Below are 12220 nucleotides of genomic sequence, written 5' to 3'. Positions count from 1 at the left end.
TAGTCTATCTCAACAGCATTTATATATTGAATATATCATGAACAAATACATATACTAAGCGGTTAACACATATATCTCGATATGCAGAAATATAATCACTGCATATTATTTCTTCAGCTGCATTATAATGGCTCTTTAATTAAGGCTGCATTTTGCATAGATCAAACTTAAAGAGAGATGTAAATTACCATTTCACATGTTAATAAATGAAGCAATGGACATGTTGTGACGTGTAAATTACACGTTCATTAAATGTTGCTGGGCATTTTTTAACTTAATGTTTCTAAACACATATAAATAGAAAACCCGATTTTAAATATCACGACAAATACATACAGAAAGGATGTACCCAATTGTTTCTAACACATTCATCTGAGGAGATTCAAAGGCACCAACGTAGTCTTACCTGGTCTAACAACTGGTTGTAAAGCTCATGGCAGTTGTCAAAAACATATCTGTAAGTGGCATCTAAACAGGCTCGGACACAGTCCTTTACAACAGTGCTGGCTCTAGGGGGACTCTGTAACTCCAAAACCTGTAGAACAGAGGCACAAATCATGGGGTTAAATAAAAGGAAAGCGGAAAAGGCTATGTAACTAAAAGATATGTTACTCCTATATGTAAAGTACACATTTTTAAGCACAAGAATGCAACGATGAAACGTCTAAGGAGTAAACTCTGATTTAAAAAAACGAATTAAAAGGCTGAAGAACTACAGGAAGCATACTTTGTACAGCTATATATTAATATAGTTAAAACCGATGAAGGATTTATGAAAATATAGAAGTAACAGGGTGACAATAATAATAAAAGAAAAGGCTTTATAAACGTTATCTCTAAGTGCTAAGTAAGAGACGAACTGAAGACTCGAAGATTGCAGTGGGCGTGCAAATTAGATCTTATTGGGTTGTATTATCCTATAACCCCCTACATCATTTTGACTATATCGCTTTACTGGTATTGTTAAGATTGTGTTTCTTTAGGTAATGCCGTTTTTGAGTTGCGAACAACTTTGGAGTCAAATGCCAAATCTCCACAGAACATTCCAAAAAAGTGTGCCTTTTTGACCAGTTTCTGCATGCAAATTTTCTGGGTGATCCGCCATGCAGGGACTAAGAAAAAGACGGGGCCCAAAACACATTTCCCCCTCCATTTTTACAGAGGAGCTTTAGACACAGTTGCAGCCCACACTACTGAATTGATTTAAACTAAAAGACAAACCACATCTTTCTGGATCAATAACTCACACCCTAGCCATGCACTGCTAATTACCCCACACATTGCAACACTCATGACATCTTCTATTAAATCATTGATAATATCACTGCAACATTTGTAATGATTTTATTGATGAGAAAACTGTGTATGGTGAGTTATGAGGAACATTTCACCTAAGCATAACATAGATTTAACCTTTGGTTTTATCAGTGTTTAAATAAATATGGATTTATTATATCTCGGTTTGAAAACCAGCGAGGGCCAGGTTTACTGATGTTTCACAGAAGTAACTTATTTACCTATAACGATCCATACACAAAGGATGATTTTGCTGTTGTAGGACATTCATTTTATGAAGAGTAACACATGCCCTCCTTCCAAATCCATAGCGTGAAATCTGGGCATAATAATAGATGATAAACTCTCCATGGCAGACCACATAAACAACGAGGTACGTAGCAGCTACGGCCTAATGAGAACCCTCAGAAAAATCTTTAAGTTGATCCCCTATCATCCCATATGCCCCTAGTACAGGGACTTATCATTAGCCGTCTAGATTACGGAAATGTGCTACAGGCTTCCATTAAAGAGGAGCAGTTGTCAAAACTTCAAGTCCTGCAGAATAATGCGGCCAGACTGGAACTAAACCTCCCTCCAGCGCCCCTTGCTCGCCCAGCCTGAAGACTCTCCATTGGCTTCCCATAAAAAAGAGGATCAATTTCAAAATATGCTGCCTGGTTCACAAGACCGTAAAAGGCAAAGTGGCCGAAATATCTGGCCAAAAAACTAATAAAATACCAACCAACCAGACTCCTGCGCGTGACCAGCAAACAACTGCTAGCAGTACCTAGAGTACTTACAGTAAGGAACAGAAACAGAGCCTTCTCTAAAATAGGCCCTGAAACTTGCAACGCCCTAATTCTATGTCTCCGAATGAAACAAGACCACAAGAGGTTTTGCAAAAAATTCTTAAATCATGGTTCTTCCAGCTCTGATAAGACACCTACCTTGGGTATCTTAGTATCTGCTGGCGCTGCGAGACCTACGGGTGATACACACGCCTAATACCTAAATACAATAAAATACAATACAATGTCCCACTCCTATTACTAACTGATGGTGCCTTATCCTGATCCCAGTTTTCTGCTCAGCAATGGTGCAGAAGAGATATGCACAACTTTTTTTCCATCTGCTCTGCATGCATTAACTTGAAAAATAACCAAATGAGTACATGTGCTGCTGACAGAAAAGTTCGGAAACAAGAAGAGGCAATTACTGACTGTAAACAAGCTTAGCTGTCTGCTATTTAGACAAAGAGTCAGAGTTATTTAAAATTGGTTGATGAGCTGAAGACAGGAAAAAGAAGCGCACATAGCTCTTTTGCACCAGCGCGGTGCAGAGAACGGGCTCATGATACAGTCCCAAGTGTACAATGGGTTAGGCCTTAGAAGACCTACAATAATAACCAACAAGGATGATGAGCAGTAATTCCATAATTCCCTAGAAATGGCTTCCCAAACGTACTGCCAGTGATCCCTCAGTCTGAATAACTTACTGTTACAAGGAGTGATATGCAGCAGACTTCAGCATGGGTTTGGCGACGTTTTATTTAAAGTCAAGGTCAATCACATTACAAGCAGCCACTCGCTGACACCTGCTCCCTGCCACCTCCAAGTGATGCGCTGCTCGATCAACATCCCATTATAACCGTCACAGAGAGCGGTGCAGAGGTGCCACAAGCTGGCTATCATGAGGCAGAGCTCACCACATTAACACAACTTATGTTTCTAACTGACTTCCCCTGTTTCTGCCAATGGTATGTGGAATGTGAGCTGGATGTACCCTCATCATCTAAGCAGAAACAGGAGCACATCAGCTACTGGAGCTTTGTCTCATGAGTAGACCCGAAGCCTTCACCATGACAAGCTAAGGGCACCTTCCAAGTGGCATCTCACCCAGCATGCTGCCACTGCGATGTATTTTGTGTAAACATGTATATATTATTTTGGATACAGTACCAAAGACTGAGACTTATGGCCAATGGGGTAAGTAGAAAATCAGTGTAATTAACTCTTCTTAATTGTCCTTGAGCCCAGCTGGGCAGCTGTCTGGAGGGAGGAAGGTGCTTGTGGTATTTTAGGCATTTAGATATTCAATAACTCATTTATACTACCTCCACTTTCTTACCTTGCCCCTGACTTGCCTGCAAAAGGATCCCCATACAAATAGTGTTTCGTCTACGACCAGCAGTATTGCAGGAAGACCGCCCTGGAGTATCCTGCCTCCTGCACATCTGCCCAATCTGCAAAACAGGTCTATCTTTGTAGATAAACTCTTCTATATACCTTCACTATCATATGTACACCAGTTTAAACTGCAAAAAATAAGCAGTGTGCAGCTAGCCCTAGTGCTATAATCCCTTGCACCCATTATAGCTTGAGGATGGAGAACTGTACAGCTGGCCTATTTATGCCTACCCCAAGTCTGCTTCATTAGTGTATCTGTCCAAGCCTGCAGGGAGGATCGAAGGTATCAGTCTGAGCAACTCCTCCTTTTTTCCTGCAACAATTTCCTAACGCTTATCACTCTCTGTGGCATCCTATGCTCCTACCCTCACATTCAGAAGGACCCAAGGAACTCCTCTGCAGCCCTGCACTGGCCACCGCCTGCAGACACTAAGCAGTGTCAAGCTATGAACTGGCCATTGTGTAGGTGGCTCATGACTACTTGGGCTGTCTTTGCACTCTTTACATAAACAAATTGTTAGGTATAAAAATGAAGAGCAGTCAGCATTGTCTATCAGAATTCATCTGATGGTATTCCTCATTCCATCCCAACTCACACTATGTGCGGGCTAGAAAGATGGAAATATGTAAGTGAATGAGGAGCATTACTTTTGTTTAGACGAGAACCCTCACTTACCCATGGATGACATGCTTCATCATTGGGTCCCCTCCACACACTCGGACCGCAAGGTATCCAGTGTGGTCTAAACCTTTCCCGCAGGGAAGGGGCCGGGTTGTTCTATAGCACAAATAGTACTCATTTGCCAATTCATTCATCTAAGGACACACTTACTCTCCCACTTATTTATGTATATACTCATCCATTCCATTCATTCATCTATGCACTTATCCAACCATTTATCCACAAATTGAATAATTTTCACATTTCGTCCCTCGCCCATCCCGGAAAGAAAACACACAAACTTGCCAACCAATAAAGAAGCACTTGCAGTTATAAAAAGAGAAACATATTTACTTTGTGAATGCATATTTCAAAATGTACCGAATATCATCTAGTAATTTAAATTTACATGTATTTTGTGTATTTCCTCTGTTGTAATACACTTATATCTAAAGAACATTAAAATGGTGAAACATACTCTGCGCTTAACTGGTCTTTTAGTATTTAACCAATTTCAGGATGCAATTTATAATGAGTTGAGGATTAACTCTCAAGAGCATTACATTACTTGTTACTTGGCATAAATTGTTTCGGTGTTAGCTTTGGCAGACTCCACCTATCCCTTGATTGCTATTCCTGGAGAGGTGAGGGGTGGTAAAGGCGCTCTATTTAGAGGGGCATCGGCTGTACCAATCCCCAATATTAGTTCAGTAAGATCTGATCCCCACAAATCAAAGCAGCACATTTTGCGATAAAGCAGCAATATTTGGGTATTGTGTATGAAATATATGCATTTCAGAGTGAAAACAAGTCTGTCTTTTGCATCACTCTTCAGTTTCAGTTTGGATTTGCACTAACGACTAGGAGGAAGCCAGTTTAAACATTGAAATAATATCAGATCGCATAGCCATGGAACAGTCTTCCCTAAGTCATCTTTAGACAAAGATGAAAGGAAAGGTCAGCTACCATTAATCATCATTGTCCATTGCCTAGGCTCTTCTCAGAATACGTCTTAGAGAAAGTACAGCAGTTAAAACTGCACAACTTCCTTACACCACTATTTTCAATCACTTACGTGATAAATAAGATACATAAACTCTCGTTCAGCCACCCTAAAACACAACTGGATACAGATCACCAGAAACAGAACCACAGATACGGCAGTCTAGAATTTAAATATGTAGATATTGATAATTGCTTTCAAGGGCTGGCCTTATAATTTGGGTGATTCCAGCGCTAAGCCCAGTCCAGTGTTCAAACCAGCCATTAAGCAGGTTCATATGCCCAACTCCCTCTGGACTTACTTTCAACCAGTCCTTCAACGGGTGAAGGTCCTTGTGGGCCGGGTCAAGCACCTCGAGGCACCCACCTCGCCTATTGCCCTCTCGCTCTCTCTCACCTTATTCTCGTTCTCTGACTTTTGTGCCACTTTTCTTGCACTTTGTGATTTTCTTTCTCTCTTTCCACGACTGTCTGTGTCTTTGCCTCTTTTTTTCTCTTTTTGCCTTTCATGCCTGGACTGCCCGGTGCTAGAAACCTGGTCCTCCACTGACACACCAGTACCCTACCATTCTCCTTCATGCTTGAATATAGGAGATCTCACCTCCCTCTGCTGGTGTGCAACGTACACTACACAGCACGAAAGAAGCTTTCACCTGCTCCCTCTGCCACTTCAACAGGGGGGATGAAAGGGCCTGGCCCGCAGCCAGGAACGTCCAATACTCCACAAGCAGCCAACCATCGCTGCTCACGTACGTCATACGTGTGCATCAGGGGTTTAACACAGCGCCCGGCCTGTGGCCATGCTCAGGTTCCAAGCTTTCCCTCACTATTCACGATCTCTGTCTGTTGACAGTGTGAGGATGGCAGCAGGGAATGATCTCAGCCAGACCCTGCACCCAACCTTCTACATATTGGCCCAACTCTGTTGCAGCAAGAATCTGCAGGCAGCCAACCTATTCGTTTCAGAGTTCAGGATGTTTCACATTAATAAGGATAGAGAACGTGGGGTCTGGACCAGAAATGTGTGTGTTGAGATGAATCAATCAAGAACACACTTGTAATAATGCAAGTCAGTAAAATGTTGCAGTGCCCAATATTATCCCAAAGTCTAAGCAAAATATGTGTCTAGAAATTCAGTATGCAGCCATGGGAATATTTGAGTTTTCTATGGGCTCAATATTAGAAGCTATAACTTCCAGTAGGGTAGTCGGTGTTTACGAAATGCTTTCTGATTTTGTTTGACACTTTAGTTAAATGGTCTTGTCCACCTGGCTCATATTGGCTCGTTACAATAATTGCCGAAAATTAAATGACAAAATGTACTGTCTATGCCACTGTTCTTAAGTTCTCTATGACATTTTTAGTTAGGGATTGTCCATTTGTTGGTTGAAGTCATACACCTGAGTTGTATATCAGAGTTCCTGGATGTTTGTGGTGGAGCCACAGCAATCAAGGAGGAGAGCAGAGCAGGAGAATGACTAAAAGTAGATGTGTAGCAGAGCAATGCACTGGGTATTGTTTGTATTTATGCATGTAGATGGTTTTGCTACAGCAAATACCAAGCCAAAAGTAATAGGATTGTAAATGTAAATGTGTTGGACTTGTAAAGCGCACAGCTGCCCGTAAGCGTCCCGGCGCTTGCTTAGGGAACCCGTCCTGGTATTCCCCTGTGAGAAACCCCGGCAGTGTGTCCACTAGGTGAAAGCCAGGCATCCCACCGCGAGGGGCCGTAGTGGAGATTAAGCAAGCTATTGCCCAGAGTCGCAGAGTGTGACCCCGTGAGTTGAGTAGGCACCAGAGCGAGAATTGTCGAGTCCGTGGAATTTTGGGCCCGAGACCCGCCGAGGCGGGGAATCGAACCCTGGCCCACCGTCAATCTCAGCTTCCGGGTCTGCCGCCTCTAACCACTGAGCCACACTTCTCCACTTGTACATGGTCAAAGTACAGCATAAAGGCAATAAGTGAGAGTAGAGTTAGTTGGTTTGTGGACAGTTGATGCATTGTAATGTAGTGTTCTTTAAAGAGGTATATCTTCAACTTTTTCCTAAACTGAAGCAGCGTTCTGTCAGTCCTGATATATGAATGAATGTTGTTTCAGATCCTGGGTGCACAGATGGGAAAGCCTAATGACTTTGTTTTCTATCTTATACTTTTCAGTCTACTGTCTGATGGTGTTCTGACTGTGAGTGTCCCAAGAACCACCAGAGATAGTGAGCTTGTCTGCTAGATAAGTGGGAGCACTGGTCATATCAACTTCGTAAATGATGCAGGCTTTAAAAATTGTGCAAGTGACCAAGGGACACCAATGGAGTTCATTAGGATAGGGGTGATAGCATATCTCTTTCGGCCCTGAATGAGACATCCTTTGAAGGACATTGAATGCTTGGCACCTTCAATTTTCCCAATGATGCAGCCCCACTGGGTCTGTGAGGCAGCAGTGAGGGCAGACAGGTTCTATTAAAAGATGCAGCATTCACAGGCTAAGGATGAGAAATGATCTCATGTTGAGTCAAGACATGAGCTGAGCCCAGGTCCGTCCGTCTCAATCCTTTAGCTGGAGCTCCAGAGGAGGAGGTGGAATTCTGTAGAAACTGAGCATAAGTAACCCAGTGATGCCTTCTTGTATCTCTCCTTTATCACAGGCTACTGTCTGCTATCTCCATCCTTAGTGAAAACTCCCTGATTCTATCCTCTCCGCGGCAGCAGCATATTTGTAGTCGTTCTTGTTGTCATAATGATTATCATTGAATAGTGCGTCTTGATAATGAAAAACACTTTCGGCTTGTGTTTTTCATTTCACTTACATGAAGGTATTTCATCATCTACATCGACTTTTATAATGTTATTGTTACTTGTTTTGGAGCCCTAAGTATTGTTACTGTTTTTTGAGCCCTAAATATTTTTGATTGGTCCAACCTGCATGGATTCTGGTCCTGTGATCACCATGCAACAGCTGAATGAGCCTCTGAGATCTCACCAGGTAAGATTTGTTAACCTGCCATTAATATGTAGACCTACAAAATGCTTGTAAATGTATTTGGGTGGGACGGAAAAGAAAAAATAAGTTGAACATTTCTAAAGCCATTTGGAAAAGTTATAGACTGTGCGACCTTTTATTGTCCACTAGTCCTAACAGCTTATGATATATTTATTGACAATCTTAAAGTCATATTATGTTGACAAATTAACTGCTTTGCCACAATGTTTTAGATTTCTTTTTTGGAGGGGTGTAGCAAGACACGTATAGGGAAGGTATGGTGTGCCATTGCACACATGTACACTTCATATTTCCCCTAAAGAACGTATATCTTCCTTGCTAATTTATTTGTAAATATACTGAAAAATTCACAGATTGTCTTTGTTTGTTATGAAAAGAAATTGGGTGCCAAATTAATCTACCAACTGAAACCACATATCAGCATATAAGAGGTTGGGCTTCTTCGCTTGCTTAGTCCAAATCCATGAAGATGTTGTTGTTTCATCATTTCAAAGTTCACCAGCCACCAATGTCGATCTAACGTAGATACTTCACGTTACTTTGTTTAAAATCCTAATTGGGTCCAGTTCAAGCTTTTCTCTTACATGTTTGAAACCAAATTTAGTAATTGACTTGCCATACCATACACACACATATCACCGCTTTCAACTAATCTGAGAACAACATACTGCATGCTTCAGCATCTCATTTTGATCCTATTGGTGTAAACATTAACATTTTACCTTCATTCGAAAGAAAGTGATGCTCGTTAGTAAGTCCACTGTTGATTTTAAGTCCTGAAGTCTTTCTGGATTGCTGGCTGGAAAGTTTTCCTATTTTGGATATAAAAACGAAAAAATCAAAGCATCATACATAGTTGTATTGCTGCATATAATACATGTAATGCTCGACTTCTACATAACTGTAGAAATGAAAAATCACTTTTAGGGGCATATCAAGAACAGGCGATAAAATTATCGCTGCTTTATTGGCAGGAAACTGCCGCTAAAGCGGCGATAATGGGCTTGATAATATGCCCTCGTGAATTCCCATTGCAGGCCAGGTTAACACCAGAACCTGGGCTGCTATGGTAATTCACAAGGACATATTATCAAGCCCGTTATCGCCGCTTTAGCGGCAGTTTCCTGCCGATAAAGTGGAGATAATTTTATCGCCTGTTCTTGATAATATGGCCCCAAGTTCTTTATACATTTCATTAATCTCTGTATATTAATACAGAAAAAAATAAAATATTTGCGCGTCATTATAGTGACTATTTGCCATAATAGCGTGCAATTCACAACAATAGGTCTTCTCTGTGAATTGTTTTCTTTAATTCACAGTGATGACATCATTTGCAGGAACTTTTGCTTCCTTAAGCAAAAAAAGTTCAATGAATGGTTAACTCAGCATTTTAATTTAGTTCATTTCTGCTAACAAAAATGCTTTCACAATGACTGTGCTGTCCTCAGAGCTTTTGCTAGCACACCTGACAAGCTCACCCTTGCAGAATAATCCTTGACCAAGCATCAATGAGTTCTGCCCAAAGTGTGAAAATAAGCATTGTAAACAGAGAACCCTGTCAGCAAAAAGTCAAATACACTGTCTCAAACGGCGCTTTATTTCCCCATGTTCAGTCTTGTTAAACCTAATCTATGATATCAATGTACAATTAAAAAGTACATTTCAGAATAAATGTTTTGAATTTCCTTACAGTGCTGTTTTACATTTGAAATGTAACTTATTATAATACACATTATTGCACTGAAACACATTTTATGAATTAATTTTGTTTGTTGAGTTTTATATAGCACGAACATGACCATCTTGGGAATCAGGGAGGAAAACAAATAATGGTATCAAAGTGACCCTTCGGAAATCATAATGCTGTACATCAGGAAAGGTAAACAGATAAGAGTATACAAGTGCGGCAGAACAACAAAGTGAGTACAATGATGTAGGTTGATGAGTGTAGAGTCTGGGTTCGGAATAGTAATTAAATATTATGTGGAGAGTCATCACCGAAAAAACACAAAGGATATGTAGTGAGACCAAATAGACTTGTGGAAGGACAGACCATGGAAATAAAGGGTCCAGGAAAGGTTCAGTGGGGAAGGAATCTGTTCATTTGTGTTGTTTTATTCTTAATTTGAAGAGGGCAGTTGGGGGCGGGGGTGGATTTGGTCTCAGGAGAGAATGAGTTTCCAATTGTGGGGGTCATTTTGAAGAAGAAACGCTTGTATTTAAAAAAAAGAAATTTATTTAGTGGGGATAAGGGCACCCAAATTGGCCAGACGTCTGCTGGAAGATGGGTCTTTTGAACTGGAGGTCACTACCAAAAAACAGTTTGGAATTGTTCACCTTGCTGAAAGATCTGCAATCTGTTGTGCTATTCCTCACAGAAACATGGCTGAGTGAAGGACAGTGGACCTTTATAATGCATTGTCCCTCGCAACGGAATATACGACCTTAAGAAACAATCAGGACGGTAAGAAAGGGGGAGGAGGAGCCATTATCTTTAAAGATAATCCTAATGTAGGTCCTCCCCAATAGACATTTGTAAAAACCTGTTATTTTTTATCAAATATCGCACTCCTTCAAATTTGCGGGTCTGCTTCTCTTTCGACCCCCAGTGTCTGCTACAGATTTGGTACAGCCTATCCCAGAAATCATAGCACATCACTGCCTTCAACCTGCTAATTTGATGTTTTTGGGAGATCTGAACATACATATGGACAACACCTGCCCTCTAGATATTAAACATGATTTGACAGTAATTCAGCTTGCACAATTGGTTATGCTCCCTACACACATTAAAGGTCGTATATTGGATTATATCTTTACCAATATGCCTGGTTTGAATGTAAATGACCCCCTACCGGTACCCTGGTGAGATCATTTGCTGATTGAGTTCTCCATCATGAATACAGAATCACCTAAACCCAGCATCTCTTACAATAAACTGACCAGACACTGGTCTAAACTTTACATTGCTCATTGGACAGATTTACTGCAGGATTCAGCTCGAACCAAGACGTAGATGTTGAATACAAGTCTCGATCCCCTACCAGGGAATCATAGATGAGGCTTACTATCCCCAGTGCATGTTTCTGCTACTTCCAGGGCAAGGAAGTACCCTGTTTGTCAGGGGTCCATCAGCTCAGGTGCGGAGTGTCCCAGGGCTCATCCATGAGCTTCACCCTCTTTAATGTGTATGTGCACCCCTTAGCTGACGTCATCTGCTCATCAGGTTTTACAATGGTGTCGTACACCGATGACACCCAGATCATCATTTCCATAGCTCCTAACATCAGCCTTGCAGCAGAAAATATGTCTGCCTGTATGGAACAAGTGAATAATTGGATGGCTTCTAGTTGCCTCAAATAAATGGCGACATTACACAGGTCCTGGTGGTCAAAAACAATCCATCTCTCGGGGACCATCGCCTCTGGCCGCCATGCATTGTAGATCGCCCTTCCCGTAAATAGGAAGTAAAGAGTTTAGGTGCCCTTTGGATAAAGACCTCAGATTAGCCATCAGGCCAAAAAAATGGCAGGAACATGCTTTGTTCTGCTTAGAGGTCTTAGGAAGACATTCAAATGACTCCCTGCGTAAACTCAGAGAACAGTGGTACAAGGCCTTATAGACCATATATATATATATATATTACCTACTGGCGGTCGCCAGTAGGTATATATAGTTAGGATTTTTTCTCTATGGGTTTTTTGAAAATTCTATGTCTAATAACTTTGGCGTTTGTGGACGGAATTGGCTGAAATTTTCAGGAAAATGGCACATTTTGTTTCTGAGCAGCCCCTGAAAATTTTGGGGGGGTTCGTCAAGGGGGGGCCGAGAAAAAAGGGGGGTCCCAAAACGCGTTTTTCCCATGTTAATTTCCATAGGGCGGTTGGCCTCACTTTTAGCCCGAACGGCTGAATGGATTTGCACGAAACTTGGCAAAATTGTAGGGACTGGTAGCCCGATGTGCCTTTTGTAGGTCTCAATATATGTGCTCCAGTGGATTTTGAGAAATTAACGTTTAAAAAAAGATATATATCTGTAACAGCGGACCTGTGGAAAAGTAAATTTTGCCATGTTCTGTGTCCCTACGCCTCA

The 12220-nt window shown here is 41.3% G+C and overlaps 1 protein-coding gene across 1 annotated transcript in view; it reads right to left on the bottom strand.

The window, feature by feature from the left end:
* UNC13C (unc-13 homolog C) overlaps nt 1-12220 on the bottom strand; it is a 1503140-nt gene that overhangs the window by 711205 nt on the left and 779715 nt on the right. The window contains exons 15-16 of the mRNA XM_078684856.1: nt 8848-8937; nt 407-535 (exon numbers count right to left, since the gene is read on the bottom strand). Coding sequence (XP_078540982.1) covers nt 407-535; nt 8848-8937 — 219 coding nt within the window. The remainder of the gene's footprint in view (nt 1-406; nt 536-8847; nt 8938-12220) is intronic.

The sequence above is a fragment of the Lissotriton helveticus genome, chromosome 3_2 (assembly GCF_964261635.1).
Source record: "Lissotriton helveticus chromosome 3_2, aLisHel1.1, whole genome shotgun sequence".
NCBI classification, from domain to species: domain Eukaryota; kingdom Metazoa; phylum Chordata; class Amphibia; order Caudata; family Salamandridae; genus Lissotriton; species Lissotriton helveticus.
Note: the sequence above shows the minus strand (reverse complement) of the source record. Positions and strands in the feature narration are given on the sequence as shown.